The 18,354-nt window shown below is 43.4% G+C and overlaps 1 protein-coding gene across 6 annotated transcripts in view; it reads left to right on the plus strand.

The window, feature by feature from the left end:
• Nucleotides 1-18,354, plus strand: part of lpp (LIM domain containing preferred translocation partner in lipoma) — an 86,149-nt gene that overhangs the window by 42,902 nt on the left and 24,893 nt on the right. For all 6 annotated transcript variants that reach the window (XM_076152779.1, XM_076152784.1, XM_076152781.1 and 3 more), the window contains 3 exons: nucleotides 93-196; nucleotides 2,590-2,712; nucleotides 17,397-17,972. In XM_076152779.1, coding sequence (XP_076008894.1) covers nucleotides 93-196; nucleotides 2,590-2,712; nucleotides 17,397-17,972 — 803 coding nt within the window. The remainder of the gene's footprint in view (nucleotides 1-92; nucleotides 197-2,589; nucleotides 2,713-17,396; nucleotides 17,973-18,354) is intronic.

Below are 18,354 nucleotides of genomic sequence, written 5' to 3' on the forward strand. Positions count from 1 at the left end.
TTGTGACAGTTTGAATTCACTGAAAAGAGGAAGTGTTAAACATTCTCCTGTGTGTTTTTTGTGGCCTGTGTGTGTCTGTCTCTGTATCCCAGCGGACTATCTTCCCCCTCCACCACCTGCTGAGGAGTCAACCGGTCTCCCGTCGTCCACTGGTTCCTTCCCTCCTCCTCCACCCGTGAACTCCTATGAGTATCAGGTGAGAAACTGTCTTCAGTCGCTCTAAAATGCAGCAGAAATGCCCTGACAGCACAGAGCCGCTGCCCTCGGTCCATCTCCTAGCTGCAGGAGAACTATTTGTGCTCCAGAGTTTGTGTCTCCCGTCCTCAGCAGAGGTCCTACCCGTCCTCTTCATTCCTAATATGGGATGAGTGTAATGTAGGAAGGCTGAAAGGCTGACACCTATTGGTGGAGTGCGATCACTCTCTTTGGATAGCTGGTCATCATACCCACAGGCATTTGGCCTTAGGGGATATCTGGCCTCTGTGATCTGCATGACGCTCAGCATTGACCTCTGCTGTGAAATCCTCCAAGTGCTTCACATTCCTTTCTTCAGTAGAAGCAGGAGGAGAAACCTCCCTCTTTAAGTCTCACACTCGTCCGCAGTCATTTTCATCCTAAATTAATGTTTGAGTTTAAAGGCATACTATTATATCATTGGAATAAGTTATGAAGTGCATGTAATTAATGTAATGTCTCTTTCCACACGTCCTCTCTATGTAGATGTGTAGCATTATACAGACGGCATGCAGTGGGGATTACAGCTGCATGTCCATTCTCATGTTGTATAGAGCAGTGACGGTCACATCTGCCTATTTCATTGCATTTGCTTCAAAGGAACTTGAGCTTTACTTCACCTCTCTGCACACTTCACTCGTCTGCATGTCCTGTGAGTGATTCAACACAAAACCTGCTGCTACATTTCAAGGCATTCTTCTACATTTCTACCAAACAGTGTGTGTTATTGTTCCCCTCTTCATCCTCTGTCAAACCTACAGGCTCTGTGGTGCATTTTCACTGTTAGTGTGTTAATTTCTCCCTGTGTCCATTCAAAAATGTCTTAAATATGCAAGACCTCATTAACATGTTGATAGTGATTGGCTGAGGCCTACAACGTGGCCACAGATAACAACAACACTAATGAGATGCTGTAATGTATTAAATGAAGAGGTACAGGCATATCTGTGTTCTCAGCTCTTCCCCACCTGCTGCTGCTAATTATGTCATTTAATACTGTGACAAATATGAATTCTTAATTATATTAAATGCTGGAATGAGATATTAAATGAATTACTTTCCTAGGTGCTTCCACATTTGAATTCCTCACTTTGGCATTCCTATCATATCAGATTAGTTTGATTGTGTACGAGTAGAGACTTTACATGTCCTGATTAAATAAGGAATACTATATTGTGTGTTTGTGCAACAGGTCAGGATGCTTTTTGGTTCTGCAGTCTTTTTCACTCTTCATTAGTTTGACTGCATGATGACAGTTTCCTTTCTTCTTCTTCTTCTTCTTCTTCTTCTGCCTCTGTGTGTTCCTGGCTGCTGCCTACACAATCAAAACGCGCACAACAAAATATTAATACTTCACAAAACGTTATCCTTAGTCTTTCAACGTTTCCTTTCATCCTCCTCATTATCACAAGTTTGCCTGTTTTCCATTTGTTGATCTCAGACGAGCCATTAGTGTTGTGCTTTGTGTGCTTCTGCTCTAAGATCGCTGTAGATGTTTAAAGATGCAGCTCGGCTCCGTACGGAGGCAAAGCCTGCCTGTAATAGAATGTGATGGGTAATCCAAACACATAACATTAGAATAAGTAGCAGTCACTGATCCAGCCAACACAAAAGCCCCCGCAGGCAATTGCAAGAAGTCTTCTTGCAGTTGCAGCATAGTTCAGAAGACTAAAAATATATCTGTCACTCCGTGGTGAAATTCCCTGGAATTTAGGAGGAAGCTTAGTGACACTTATGGTCCAAATCACTTCAGCCAGTTTTCAAATATTTGTGCTCCAGTTGTTGTTCTTTCCTGTCTTTGTGTTTCGCTGAGGGGAAACTAAATACATGGAAATGATTTAGCACATTAATCAAATAAGAAACAACTCCTATGTTCATATTTTATACATTTACTCTTTATTTATTGTCTATTTTTTCAATATGTGAACACAAATATTTATTGTACAATCTGCTCGGTCAAATTTGAGTCCATGTTAGGTTTTGCCTTTTGATTTGAAACAGCACTGGTTGAGCTTGTGCTGAATAATGCATGAAGAAGGAGATAATGTAAATGTAAGTGCAGTGAAAAGCTGGAGGTGAATAGAGCAGTGCATTATAGAAGTTTGCCTTTCTCACAACACCGTGCTCCATATTTCTCACTGCAGGTTTCTCAGAAAAAGTCTTTTCTATTAATGCGCAGCTTTCAAAAGGATTGTTAAAGGTCAAGGTGAACATGCACTCAGAAACAGTAATACTATGAAAGAGCACACAACGCCTCACTCAAGGGTAGAGCCCAAACTATCTCTCTAACTAATAAATGGGATTCAAGTAACAATACTGCATGTGTGGTGTGTGTGTGTGTGTGTGTGCCGACAGACAAAAGGACCGGAGAAGACGCTGGAGGAGAGACGCTCCAGTCTGGATGCCGAGATTGACTCCCTCACCAGCATCCTGGCCGACCTGGAGAGCAGCTCGCCCTACAAGCCCCGCACCACACAGGTACCCTCCAGGTTCACACCCCGCAGGCAAACACACGCTGATGCATCCCTCAACACCAGGGGTTGTAGGGAAAATTATACACCTGTATGAGAAAGTGGGGACAGGCGGATAAACAAAACCTGTAGAAATCAAATATCATGTTTTTGAAATATGTTTAGCATCAATGACAAAGTGAGCGGTGACCTAAATCATTAGTGGATATTAGACGATATTAAGAGCAACTTCAAAAAGTCAGAGCCTTGGGCCGTTCACTAAATTGTTTGACACACAATAAATGTAGGACAGGCGGAGGAAAAAAGGGAACCAATTGTGTTTGGAGTCGGAAAGCTCTGAGGGCTTTAACAGCATGCAGATCCTTTCTCCTGTGAGATCACCAGGCAGTAATATCATACCTGAGAGGGCAAACTGTGTCGAGAACAATACACCAAATAGCTTTAGTTTAGTGTGTGATCCACTGTACAGCTACCACGTCTGGTTGTTTTGTTTGTTATGTATTTATTAAAGGAGACAGACTGGACAACAGGGTGACCTCTGGTATCTTCACAGACTTTGTTGTTATTGTTGTTATGAATGTTTTAAAAAAAAATGATATCTGCCGTTGTAAGAAGTGTGTTTGTATCTGGTTTACATGTAGGCTGCTGCTTGTGCTTCATTGGCTCCTGGCCCTTTGGTAGTAAAGGGAGGTGGGTGGACTGCTCAGGAACACAAAGGGAGAATGATTGCACCACAGAGTGTAAAGATGAGGGCTTCGGATAGAAAGGAAGTGAACAAAGTGCTTCTGAAATGATAGACGTCAACAGTAAGTGTTGTGGTAAGCGGGCGGGTTCTAATAAACGTGTCACTATAATAACTAGACATTATGCTCTTAATCCATATGTTTAAATGGCAATCAAACCAACCACCGCATACAAATAGATGACCTGAAGTCTCCTCCAAACCCTCCAGGGTCCTCCTACCTCCTGCTCAGAAGGTGGAGAGCTTCATGCTAATTCTGAGGCTCTAAATTTCAGACACGTGTCAGAGAGCCAATGGAGGTGGTTTCACTCTGTCACGCCTCGGTTGCTCTCCTTTGCTCTTGCTCACAGGGGACATACTGTAAGTTTTTCCAGACCTTTTAAGTTCTAAACGAAACCAGGAACTGCTGATAGCGGAGCTACGCAGCATAGTTACTGTCGAGTTCCCACAGCCACTTCCTCGCTCTGTGACAATTATACAAACTACAGCTCCATCTGATCTCCATCTGATCTCCATCTGATCTCCAGCTTCAGAAGGATGAATCGTGTCATTCTGAGACTTCCTCTTCTCGGTTGTCAGTTTCATGTTAAATTCCAGTAAACATTGTGAAATCCTTTTTCATTTCAAGTTGGTGTTTCTAGATGTTTGCCTCTGTGTTTGCTACTTGGGAGGGATTTCCCATCGTACTCAAACATGTTGAACCCTAACTGTTGTTGATTTGCTGTTTGGTTTTGCATTTAGCTGTAAATCCAGTTAAATGCAAATATTTTCCAATGGTTGCCGTCCGTCTGTCTGGGCTTGTGTCTGTTTAGTGAGTTCTTGTGATATTTGTTAAGATTTGGAACATATTTTAGTGTAAGCAGGTATTATTGGAGGAATATTATCTAACTGATGTTAAACCTAATTTGAGACCAAATCTAAAGCCTCTTTGTCTCAGGGGAAGCTTTGTAATTCCCTCCTAGAACATTGGAGAAATGAGCAAAGTGAAGCCCAGAGTGTCTAGACTGTGACTCTGGTGTGGAGCTGCACACACACACACACACACACACACACACACACACACACACACACACACACACACACACACACACACACAGAGAGAGAGAGCTGTTGGTGTTGGGAGGTCAGGAAGTTTCACACTGAAGGACTCTTTGGATTCCAAGAAGCTGAATGAAAATCCCACAGCACAGGCAGAAAAGCATCTTTGTTGCTTTGTTTCCTCATTCCTGTAAACACATACGCACCAAAGCAACACACACACACACATACCAGCCAAGTGCTCTTTAGGACATGGAGATGAAATGTACGGTTATCTTCCCATATAAAATATTTCCTGAATAAGTGATGGTGTAGCAGGGGCTGGAGCAGTAAACATGCCGTATACACACACTGTATGCTCCAGCAGGAGGCTGAAAGCTTTTGTCAACATGACTTGAAAAATTGATGTGCACCTGTGCGGCGCTGTGAGAGCCCAGCTTACGACTGAGCGGCTGAATAGTCACACTGCCAGATGTGTCAATGCATTTTACCTGTAGGGGTCAAAGTCTCTGCATGTTTATTTTTATCACAACCTGCTGCAAGCTTTGTGGAGTTTGGCGTAAGACCCCCCCCCCACACACACACACACACATACACACACACCACCTGTGCATCTGAAGAAGAGGTGCTGCCTCTGCGTTAGGATGCATGCATTAACCATGAGACTTTATGTATCAGACATTTTGTTGACTTAACCTTCTGTTTCCCGTCTCAGAGAGGACTGTGTGCTCCTCTAATGCTGCTGCATTATGATGACACTTTGCTGCTGCTTTACATGGAGTCCTGTCTGTCGGGTTCTCATGGCTCCAAAACTGATCAGAACAAGGGGAGGAGGGTCGGAACCAATCTAAAATGAGCCTGAGGGATGATTAGGCTATATTATGATTTGGGCCCAGCCTGACCGGAGTCCTGGGTCGGCTCTGGATTGCTGGGAGTTAAGATTAAGTAGACGACCTCCTCTAGTATCAGTCTGATGCTTTATAAATGGAGTAGAACTGTCTTTTGTTTATTTATTTTTTTCAATAGGAGTGCACACACAGAAACGCACATACACACACTTACTCTTTGATCAGCTGATGTTGATTCCATCAGATTAACCCTGACCTTTTCCCCCTAACCCAGCTGTCAGTCCACACTCCAGCTCTTTCCATGCATTATGCTCCAACATAGCTGGAGCCCTGCGTAATGGGCCGGGCGTCGCTCGTACCACAGCACTGGCAGACCTGAATCTTCCACTCGTGTAAGCAAAGAGTAACGAGCAGTCTTGATTTACCGCTTTCTGAGTGTAAGCAATTACAGAGCCAGCTCTTCAAAATCAATAGGCCACCCTGTGCTCTCCCTTTCAAGCTCCTGGGAGAAGAATCTGCCTCCTGATGTAAAAACGTGAAAGGAGCACGGGGACCTTTTTCTCTGCGCTCTCTCCTCCCAGATGAAATTGAAATGGATGTTGTTGCTCATTCATAAAAAATCTCCCAAGCATTCCTGCAAACATTGAGCCGGCGCTGATGTTCACAGACATCAAAACAATTTGCTTTGCTTTAGTTGGTATCCTCTGTGGCATAAGAGCGGGTAATGAAATGTGATCATTATATAATTCCCATTTGTTCTGCCCCCAGTTCCTTCTTGGACGCCGTTTGTTATTTAACACAGTTAACTAGGCTTGTGTGGAGTTCATTCTGTTAACTATCCTACTACAGCAAAGATGAAGTCAGAGCTGATATTAATGTAACGCTCCTGTCTACGGCGTGTCTTTATTAGGTCTTGGCATGAAACTGTATTCCAGTAATATCTTGTTAAGAGCGATCCATTTATGAGGAAAAAGATGTTATAAATGGAAACTAAACACTTCACTGCTAATATTTGACGACAAAAGCCTTTTAGTGGATTTTAAGGGGAGAACCCGTTTATTCTGTAGGTTTTTACTGGGAAACAAAAGTGACAAGTCCGGAATTCATTAACATACTGAAATATTTGAGCGCTATTCTGCTTCTCTAAGTGATTATTATCTGGGTAAAGGTGTGTTTGCACGAGTCAAGCAGTCAGTTTGTTCCGTTTCACTCTTTAGTTGACTGTAGACCTGGAAGTGGCAGCGTGAGTTCACTGGGAGTGCTGCTGTCACAAACACCAGGGAGACTAGAGGCCACAAGAACCTTCTGCACTCCCTCAAAGGTTACTGATGTCTTAGCTGGAAACCAAAAAAAAGAGTTCCCTCCCTTTCCCTCCTCCTTACACACTCTGCACTCTGTGCGTGTGACAGAAACTATCAGCCACCGCAAGATTGTTGGAAATTAAATGTGATAATTGTTGGGATATTTTAAGCGGCGTGACTGTGGTGAGGGTGTTAATGTGTGAAAGGATGTGGTTTAATTGCTTTTCGGGTATCAGTTGTTGGAAAGTGTGTTTACACTTTTGGTATCTGTGTGTTGAATGACAGCTCTCCTCTCTGCCAGCGCACAGAGGCAGCGGTGCATGCTGAATGAGATCAGTCACCACCTGCACCATGCGTCGGCTTGCTGGTTGTGAAACTTGAGCAGGTTTTCGCAGGTTAAAGTTCATTTGTGTTGAATTCAGAGAGGAAGGCAGGGGCATCTGAGACAGGAAGTGACTGCGGCCTGCCTCCTTTACCACTGACATCAATGAGAACTGAATATGGGTTTGACAAAGGCATCATCTCTGGGTGCTGGATCACTTTACAACCAGAGAAGGAACACATTTGTGTAATAAGCAGATGTGGCCCTTTGTCTTATTGAGTGTGCTGTGGTGATTGTTGGCTGTTACACTGCAGAACAGACTGATGCTAAAGCCTGTGAGTATGCAGCACAGCCAGCTCCATAAATAAAGCAGTGTAGGCCTGTCTAAGCAGATCAAACCTGTTGGGGGCAGTTAACAAGGGGGCCCAGCTGACTGTCAAAACAGTGTGTTCATCAAGCACCTGAGCAGAAACGACACACAGGAGCTACAGGAGACACAACGCCTTTAACCTTTCATTCATTTAGAATAACTCAAGTCAACTTTATCACTATGTTTTCTATTTCTGTAGCCCAGTATCACATCAAGGGCTTTACAGACGCACAACATCAGAAAAAACCCTGACCCCTCCCAAAGCTCTCTAGGAAGACGAGGAGAAACACACTCCGTTCACACTGTCACTGTCACTAGCCCACCTGTGGAGATTCACCATCCTCCAATATGAACTTTACCTTGTCCCTGTGCTCCTTTAGGTCCTCATTCCCTCGCACAGCAGCGTGTCTGTGAGGATGGAGGCTTATAGAGGAAAAGTCATTAAGAGATTCATTATGAGGAACAAATTGCTTTATTTTTAGACCTTTAACAATATTACATGTTCTCTACACCTACTCTGTCATAACCAGAGACATAACTAATCAATCAGTATTATAGAGCTGTGAGTAACACATCACCCCACAGAGCACCATCAGCCTGCCAGGCTCGATAGAGGCCTGCTTAATTTTCACACGTCACCACAATGAGCCAGTAGGTGTGTAACCTGTGTGAGGTGTGTGTGCAGGGTGGAGTGGTGGTGTTGGAGAGTGATGGATGCTAAATCAGTTGCTCTGCACTATATGAAGCTCAGCTAACAGACAGTCAGCGTGAGTGAAGCCAGTGTTTGTTTGTGTTTGTTGATGCCGTCTGCAAAGAACCCATGAAAAGTCAGCATCAGACTTTGACTTCTACTTGGACTTTGACTTGATGTACATTGCTAAACTTTGGATGGAATCATTGATGGAGACTTGATGCCAACACACACAGAGAGCATTCCTTTATTTTTGGTCCTGCTCATCTTCAGAAACATCCCCATGTCACTTCCATTCAGTGGATCTGATGTGGCACATTGAACAAAAGATCAAACATGCCTCCGTCTACATGTTCCATTCTTCCAGCTACACAACCCACACATGTCAACACTTATATGAACACAAACTTTAAGGAAAGCCTAAAGGTTTCTGTAAACGCTCTCCTCTTTCTGCAAAAGGTTGAAGAAGTGTGTAGTTGTATTTATTTTAGAATACTTGAGGTTGCAGAAGCTCTTCCTTTGCAGGTGAAGACTTCTTGTTTGTGCTGTTAGCATGTAGAGTCTGACAGATGAGAGATGTACACACAGATTGATTTGATAGGATTGTGCCCTTCACCAGATATATGTGATGTGTTGCGTAATGGGAGAATGCATAGGGTTAAATCTAATCTAGAGTCCCCCAGATTAGGAAATGCATACCAAGATGTTTACCATGTTTAGGCCTCATGAATGGATTATCTGTGGTGTAATCCAGGTGTGTTAGATTAGTCAGATAGTACATTTAAGGCAATTTCAATCTCAGGCTGTCTTCAGACTCTTTTGGAGCCTCTCCCCTCCCTGGATCGCTATCCGATTCAAGTCCGCCTAGAGTGGGCGGTCCTGGCGTCGCTCCACAGAGCCGATGGTTTGCTGTTAGGATGGAATTCGATAATCTGAAACAACTCACCTGCTGTACTGTGTGTGCTTTGTGTGAGCATGCCTCCATAAGAGAGCAGATTCTCCTCCAGACGTGTCCTGATGCAGTGTGTCTGATACATTTCATCCAGACGTTGTTTTTGTGATGCGGCCTTGACTCTCGCTCAAATTGCCGTATTGAAAATTATTTTATCAACCAGAGAAGAGCAAGCAGAGCCATTACCCACACCTCCTGATGCTCCATTTAGATTTTTTTGGGTGATTTTTTTTTTTTTCAGGGAAATACAAAACTTTTTCCATGTAAAGGTTTTCCAGAAATTCGTGCTTCCGGGACAATTCAGTTTTGACAGTTTTTTCTATGAGAAAACTTCCAGCAGAGGCCTCATTCATGTCGACTGAAGAAGAAACACGGAGGCATCATGTTCCTGTCACTCCTCTACATAACTCCAGAAGCCTCTCACACACACACGTTGGTCTGTTGGTATTTTCTCCGGGTGTCACACAGCTTTCTGTCTGTGTAAGGATTTGTCAGGTCCATACAGAACAGTTTTGTGTGATTGAGGTCTGCTGACAGTTGAGTCGAGGCTGAGATGGATCTTCCATAGGAGCGCCCTGAGGAGGCCTCGTTTCAAGCCGCGCCGCGACACTCCCATCTCTCTACAGGTAGAGCATTTCGGATGGCACTCGCTGTCACAACATGGCAGAATGATAGACCCTTGCTGCTCGCTTCCAAATCTCCCACTGATCACGGTGACTGTGGCGTGATTGGAGGGAGTGCAGACTCCGCTTTGCCCTGTGGGGCCTCAGCTCCCTGGAGGTCGGATCGGGTTGGTGACCTTTCCTCTGCTCTGGTGGCATCTTGAGGCACTGATTCATCGCTCTAAGCCCTCCCCTCTGCATTTCTGCACATGACGAGCTTGACACCTTAAGCTTCCTCCAAGGTTTAGCGTTTGTTACAGTTGGAACACATACAATAAGGGTCGCAGTGTGACACTCAGACATTTTACCCGGTGCTGAGTCTTCATCTGATTGATAATGTCGGCTATTGTCAGCTATTTTTATTCAAGTTGAGAGACTGAGCCTGACACAGGAAGGATGGCTGTCTTTGTCAGCTCTCACCGATGTCTCCGGTATGCTAGCCAGCCTCTTTGTGTCCTCAGTAAAGGTCAGGGCTGTAGGCAGCTATTATTTATTTTATTATCCAAGCATAATTGACTATTTAGGGTGGTGTCTACATAGCTGTGTGTCACTTATCTCCCAAGAAATTAAATCAATGTGAGAATCCAGCACAATGATTCCAAACGTTGCGCGCTGACCCTGAATAGAGTTTAGTAGTTTCCATGAAAGGATTAAGGTTTGCTGTGTTTTCAAGTATGTATTTATTATATAGCAATTAGATTCAGATCCATTGATGAGACTTGACAGCTGAGCCGACCCAGAGGCGACGGCACAGAGGACCCATCGGCTCCTCTAAGGCTGCTTTGTCCCAGAAAGACTGCAAGAGGTTAGATCGTTGCCGATCCTGTTGAAATGTCCTCCGCTTGTGTGTCTGCTGTGGGAATTAAGGACTCATCTACAAAGTTTGTCCTGTTTTTATTCACACTGAACTGTGTGAGTTTGTTTTGCAAGGTCGCAGCTGTGAATAGAAAGGATTCAAAGTGAGTGAGTCTCTCCTCTCCTCTCTGCTTTAGCGCTCCACTGGACAGCGCTCCTCCCTCCATGAGCTATGCACTGATTGACTGTAGTCTGTGTGTGAACCGTTTTGGACTTGAGCATCGAGGTAACGTAGCTATGTGACTGCTTTGTTGCTGCCTGAAACAAAGATGTTGTCACGGTGCCAGTGGCGGGTGTAAGGTTTTGACAGGGGCAGCCAACTGTGTGAGAGAGACACACACACACACACGCCTGCAGGCACTCTCTGTGTGTTTCATCACTGCTCTTCAGTCCCATAGACAGCAGATCATCATCACTGGGCTTTTACTAACAGAGCGAACCAATTAAAATATTTATATTTAATTTGAAATAGGCACCTGTGAGTCTTTACAGCATGACATCATCTTATCACAGCCATAATCAATGACTTTACTATCAAGTACTATTGGATTCTTTCTATTCTCAATGATATTCTATCTAAATAGCGACCAATCAGAGAGTGCATTCCTCCACTAATATAAAACCAGAGCTGTCATGTGGAAAATGCAGAATAAAGATTCTCTGTTTGAATCTTCAGTCAGATCTGCCTCAGAATCGGTTTCACTACATGTTTAAAGTCTTCAAAAGGAGATCAGTGTGTGTGGAAGCATGACTTCAGTGGTGGAGGGAAACAAAGAGCAACCCCCTGATTGACCAGCTGCTCTGGTCTGTCTGTGGGATTGATGACATTGACGTAAGCCATGGCTGTTTTGTGCTGTGCAGTATTTCACCTCCTGAAGCAGGAGAGGTCACGAGTGCACAGCAGCTTATTCAGAAGAATACATCAGCATGTGAGGACGTCCTGGCTGAGGAAGAGTGTGAGTGTGAGAGACAAGTCATCTCTACACTCTTACATTTTACAAATACACACTCTACTACTTTAACGACTCCGCATTTTCTGCAGTTATTAGCAGGAACTGAAACAAAAACAAAAACAAATTAATTAAACAAACAATTCATATCATTAAATTCAAATCAGTATTCAAAATAGTCACAACTAAAAGCATGAGGAAGAAACTTGAGCTAAACTTCGATTAAAACGACTAACTGAAATAAATTAACCCCGTAATCGTCGGTGTTTCTCCCAGCTGTGCCTCTAAACAGGCTGATCCAGTTAAACCAACACTGCTGCTTTGTTGTGCTGAAGTGCAAACGGGTCGCTTGAAGAAGAGAAGCCACACACACACACACACACACTCTGTTATTTAATATAACTACTTCTATATTTCCTATCTAATTTGATGTTGAGCTTAATGGAAGAATCACTGTTGGTTTCTGCGTGAGGCTCAGATCCATCTCGCTCATATTCAGCTCTCTGTATGATAAATCATTAAATGCTCTCTCTTTAAACATTTAGCACTTCTCCTTTAAGCTGAGTTCATTTTCTTTACATACCTGCTCTGTGTTGGTGCGTCATTGATGGGTTCCTCACTTTTGACCTGGTTTAACACAACTGACCTCCCTGGAAACTTTCCTTTATCAATGGACAAAGATTTACACACTTCTTTCTGAGAGATAGGGGCATAGTCTTCCTTCTGTACATGTGAACTTTACATATCATGAGAAATACAAGAGATACATATAATATTTATTACATGTTTGCATATAGGGTGCATGTTGTTTTTATATTTCTATTTTTCTCAGTTTAAATCCAGCTGTCATGCATCACAAAGCTACTTGAATGTAATCTGCTATCACTATTTATAATATCACAAATATGATTCACGATTCAACAAATAGATTGAAGTCAGATTTTATTGTCTTTGCGATGTTTCCGATCCTGGCTCTCTGTAAAGTTGATATGCCAACAAGAATAGTTGTAGCTGTGAAAGCACCTCTTGCAAATGCACATAAATTAAAGAGGCTAATAAATAATGAAGTAGATTACCACAGGGGAGTGCCCTGTAGATACGGCTAAGAGGCATTGTTTAAGACAAAAGCCTGCTCCCACTGATGTCCTATTTCATTTACATTCGTCAGTCTTAATACCTTTTAACATTCATGTACACAATAATTACTGACTGCAGCAGGAGGCTCATATTGACTCTTGAGAGCTTTCCTCCACCAAGGCCCAACATGAGGGATGAAGCCCGGCTTTCAATCAGATGATTTACAGGGATTTCTCATGCACACTGTGGACTTTATGTTGTAAATGTTGAAAATATGACACAAACCAAACAATGGCCCCTGTCTAAAGATACAGTACGTTTGAATCAAGTCAAGTCAATTTTATTTGTACAGCCCAATATCACACACAACGTCTCAAAGGGCTTTACAGACACACGACATGAGGAACATTCCCGACCCGGCCCAAAGCTCTCTAGGAAGACGAGGAAAGACCCCTGAGAAAACCTTAATGTATGAGGAGGAAAGGAAGAAACCTCCAGAGAGGCAATTCCAAGAGAGATTCCCTCTCCACGAATGGCTGTGTGTGCAATAGGAACATCCAGTGGGATTATACAAAGGTACAAGAAAGACACGCAAAGCAATACACACAAACAGTCGTGTATTAGGAAATGGCATGCAAGACAGAGAGGAGAGAGAGAGAGAGAGAGAGAGAGAGAGAGAGAGAGAGAGAGAGAGAGAGAGAGAGAGAGAGAGAGAGAGAGAGAGAGAGAGAGAGAGAGAGAGAGAGAGAGAGAGAGAGAGAGGAGAGAGAGAGAGAGAGAGAGAGAGAGAGAGAGAGAGAGAGAGAGAGAGAGAGAGAGAGAGAGAGAGAGAGAGAGAGAGAGAGAGAGAGAGAGAGAGAGAGAGAGAGAGAGAGAGAGAGAGAGCGCACAAGCACAATACAGTGCAGTGCAGTCCTATTATTGGGAGTCTCTCTCCTGGGGCAGAAGGTCATGCAGGTAGTTGAGGAGCAGTCCAGATATATAATCACGAGCGAGTACTGAATTGTACTGTTGTTGGTATGGAGTCACATGGAAAACCTGCCGAAGCTTTTTTGTCAGTTTGTGTCTTGTGGACGTGTTAAAGAATGGAAGAGTCCTGGGTCTGGAACCTGGATTTCACTCCAATTCTAATCAACTCTTCCTTTGACTCAGTCCTGCCTCTGTGTATAATGTTGTTGAAATCCTTTTGTCTTTGTCGAACACAAAGAGAGGAAGACAAACACAGTAGTAGTTGTGGTTCCTATTACTTTGTATAAATGATTGCTCTATCAGGAAGTAGTTTGCCATGAAACAGAAAGAAGATTACAACATGAAAACTATCAGTGTCAATAGCAGTAGTAGAGGAAGTGGGACGGATGGAATTTGGCATTTACTGTAATTAATATGGCCTAGAGTTGAAATTTCACACAGCTGTCACTTAAAAGAGCAAAAAAGAAACCGATAAGATAAAAAACCAAAGTTCCCGATGAATGAAAAGCACATTTAATCTGCAAAGAAAGATGGTTAAATTCAGCTAGAGGTCATGCCGTATTTCAGAGAGACATTGTTTAATCACATTTAATGCGTCTTATCGCAAACTATTCTAAGTCGAGCACTGATTGCTGTATAACTGTACCACAGTGAGGCACTTGTTAACGCCACAATTGTGTTTGAGTGTTCAATACTTTAGTGACAAGGAGGCCCAAGTGAAGGAAATACTAATGAATGGTTCCGACTTCTCTTTCACTGGATGGTAACAGCTGCTGAAATACGCAAATGCCGAAGACCGTAAGCCGCCGCCGATCACAAGCATCCGGTGTATCTGAATATAGAGCAGGAAGAAGCTGAGAGGAAATATCCAAGGTCTTAGATGATTACAAGTCTGAAAAGATACAGAACTTCTCCCTCTTTAGGGGGCTTTCCTCAAGCTTGCTTAAAAAATCCCCGACCCTGGTGGTTTGAAATGCAAAGCTAACAGTTTTACTCAGCCCCCCCAAGGCTGGCAGAGTCTCTCCTAATCTTTTTTAAAGTGTCAAAAGGCTTCCTTAAGAGTCTCTGTGAAATTTCACTTACGTTGTTTGCAAAGTAGTCTGAGTGTGGGTTGAAGGTGAACTTTGAGAAGGAGTCAGGGAAACTTATGGGAAACTTGTTGGTGAGAGACAATGGGTGCCTTTAAACTATAGGTTGCTTCCTATTTCATTCTAAATCAGAGCAAGTGACATCTCACTGTTATCAGAGCCGTTTTGGTCACTGTGAGCTTTGATTTCTGTGTAGTTTTGTTTGCATTGTAGCCAAGGAGGCAAAACATTTTATATTTCTTAGTATTCTAAACATTTTCTGCAGGTCCTCTTATTGGATTACAAGCAGAAACTTCTAATACTCCTATACAGTCCTTATTTTATATACATTAATATCCCTACACAAACTTGTGACTTACTCACTGGAGCTCTGTTCTCATTTCTTCATTTGGCCTTTGGAAAATTGAGTGATACATTTTCTTATAGCTTTATTCATTCACTTCCATTCACCAGCCACACAATTTAGCACAACAAACAACCATCTGCCACCCTGACAAGAGAGCAAGTCACAGTTGCAGTTTAACAACACGAGCAGAGACGCTCCAAAACATCAGTCGTTAAATCTGGCTATTAAGTGAGTCCACTGCATTTTATTTTTATGAACACACAGATTTAGACCTTCCTCGTGCTGCGTCAGGCCTGAGCAGGCACTGTGGAACACGGACAGTGTCCAGACAGACAGACAGACAGTATGCAGTCTGTGTGTATCAGAGGTGTGCAGGCAGGTAAATGTTACTACAGTGTGTTTGTGTAGGCGTTGACCTCAGGTTCTGCAGCTTTAACGAGGTTTCACACATTCAGCCTTTATCATACTTTCAAATCAAATGAGGGAAAATGACACAACACACACACACACAAGTGAGCGTACATGTGGAACAGTACATGTGCTTCACCTATACAATACTCAACTCATCCATGTTGGCTCACTTCCCAGCTGCCTTACATTTGCACTGAGAGATGCAATTAAACATAAAGTTAGTAACACTCGACACTGGATAATGATTGTAATGTGTTCACCTCGGTTATTAAAGCATGTTCAATGTGCAATAAATCAACTCAGTGGGAAAATCTGTCATATTAATCTAAGTAGAAGGTCGGCTTCATTAGAGAAACACTTCCATCTTTATTTAGACTCTTCATATTTACTCTCATATATCAGCAGCAGGTGTAAATGCAGACTTGCGTGTGTCATATTGTCATTATTATTGTTAGATGTTTGTCTCTGTTTCATCTCCCAATCTCTCGCTCCCTCAGTGCTCAAGGTGTTAATCTTATTATTGTATTTTCACACTGACAGCTCAGAATATAGGCAACAGATGTGGACATTTCTGACCCAAAATATTTTCCGTATTGTCTGCATATGATGAGTTTCCTTCCCTGGAGAAAGAGAAGGATCCATTCTCTTAATGTAATTTGTGAGAAATGTGCCATGACAGGGTAATCTTTAAGAGGGGAAGTGTGCATCTCCAGTGCTCTGCTAAGTAACTCTTACTGTAGGATTTAAGGCCTGAGAGATAAATTAATAATCGAGAGTATTTAAAAAACCATGAAACGTTTAATTTAAGTAATTTCCCCACCTAAAGGGCACGGCTGAGGTTTTTTTCCCCGTGCATGTGCCGACAGACACACTTTGGAGTAAACATCAGCACTAATCACTGCGACAGGAATCGGAGTTGGAGCACAAAGTACTTCTGGAGCTCTTAGTGGCTCCTTAAGGGCTTTTCCCTCCGACTTAGATTAGATGGGATTTAGAAAAATGTCATTCAGTCACATGTTCTACCGAAACTTGAGATTTTTTTTTGTCTAAACGCATTATGATCACTGAAAGTCAACTTTACAACACGAGGAACAATTCTAATTAAGCAAGGAATGTCAACAAATGTGTTTGTTTAAGAATTCTACCGTGTCATTTCTCTGCAGCAGGGTTAAGTGAAATTAAAAATTATTGCTCTGCTCTAATTTTAAAAGGCATCTCATGAACCCTTAGTTGCAAACGGTTCAAAGACTACAAGTGTTCCTCTTTGTTCTCCTACTGCTGCAAATTTGGTAATTGACTCAGATTTTTGGCTCGAGGCAATAACCTAATAAGGCCATCCAAGGTTAATGACGGGCCCTTTTTAGACCGGCTGACTGTCTGACACCGATATGTAGTGGTTGTGAAAAACAATTATTACTTACATGAGACACACTCGGGGCAGAAGCCGCTGACATCGGAGTGAAACATTGTTTTTCCGTGTTTTTTTTAAGCCGCTGTATTTTCTTACCATTTGCCCTATACATCACTGATTGCCACTGGACATTAGATAGATGGTTAGAATCCCAGCAGCGGTCGGTGTTGCTGTTGTGCAGCGGGAACAGCAGCTCCACAAATCTCAGTGATTTAACATCTTTCCTGTAAAACCAACTGCAGTCAGCAGAAGTGTCATGTGCCTTTGCCAATCTGCTGTCATGGCGTCCTCTACTAAACAATTTATCCCTTCCCATCCTGCTTTATTAGCCATAGATTATGGGTGGTCATGGACAGTGTAGAGCCTCTGCTGTCGAGGTAGCCTTGTAATTGACTTGAGGAGGCAGGGCAGATAATCATTAGAGAGTAAACTACACTACCAGTAAATAGCATTTGAATACACCTGTCATATTTCTACCATTCATCCAGATTTAAGCTATCCAGACTTGCAGTTCATCCTGTTGTGACCATTGGCAATCTCAATGTTTTGGTCTCCAGTTCGGGAATTCATTATCAATGTGTTTTAAATGTGTGCCTGTTGTTTGTCCTTTCATTCTTTATTCCTTCAATCTCAAACTGTATCTTTTGCTCTTTTTCAGAACTCTGTTGCTCCAGCAGTCAGCACCCCCAGTGCTCCAGTGACCGGTTACAAACGTATGATCATTCCTACGCAGCCGCCTCTGACTGCCACAAAGAAGTCCACTCCTAAACCTCAGGCTCCTGGAGGAGCTTCCACACTTCCCCATTCTTCTGCCAGTCTAGCCAAGCCTCAGTGCCAAATGGCTCCTCAGCCTGTTGCGGCCTCCTACGCTACAGCCTCCACCCCGAGCCAGCCCACCTTCAATGTCCAAGTGAGGTCAGCTCAACCGGGCCCCCAGCATCAGGCCCCAGGCGGACAGTACTTCGCCCAGCAGCCCGTCCGCAGCCCTGCTCAGGTGCAGTACATGCCTGCGCAGCCCAAAGGGCCTGACTTTGCCTACGGCCCGCCGCAGCCCGGGTTCTCCCCGATGTCTCAGGGTGCGTATCAAGACCAGCAGCATCAGGGAGGGGGCCTCCACGCCAGGAGAGCTGAGCCTGCCCCGCCTCAAGGGTACCTTGGCCCCAAGAAGACCTACATCACAGATGCTCCACCGAGCTTGGCTCCTTACATTGCTGGACCTGCAGTTCCTCCCAAGGTAAGAGAGTTTCTGCTGTATTGACTTACAGGTTATGTCCTCAACACATACTACCAGCATTCCTTCTTATCATTATTATACTTAAGGTGCCACTTTTTTGCCTTTATACTCCAGACTGTTTGTGCAGAGATTATGTGCTTATAAACGTAGCGATTAAAAAATGTGGATCCAGGCGACCAAAGCCAGTTCATTCACTCGTCCGTCAATCTGTCCATCCATTCATCCAGTTTCTGATACCAGCCTGGGTCAGGATTGGGGCGGAGTCAGACTTAGCAGAGCCCTCCTATCGATCCCTGCAGCCATGTTTAACTCTCCTCCAGCTCAGATGGAACATCCTGTATATTACCTCCAGTTTGTTCAAGGTTTCCCTGGGTTTCCTCTC

Source organism: Genypterus blacodes, unplaced genomic scaffold, assembly GCF_046128005.1.
Source record: "Genypterus blacodes isolate CSIRO-AG114 ecotype Tasmania unplaced genomic scaffold, CSIRO-AGI_Gbla_v1 ptg000058l_1, whole genome shotgun sequence".
Taxonomy (NCBI): Eukaryota; Metazoa; Chordata; class Actinopteri; order Ophidiiformes; family Ophidiidae; genus Genypterus; species Genypterus blacodes.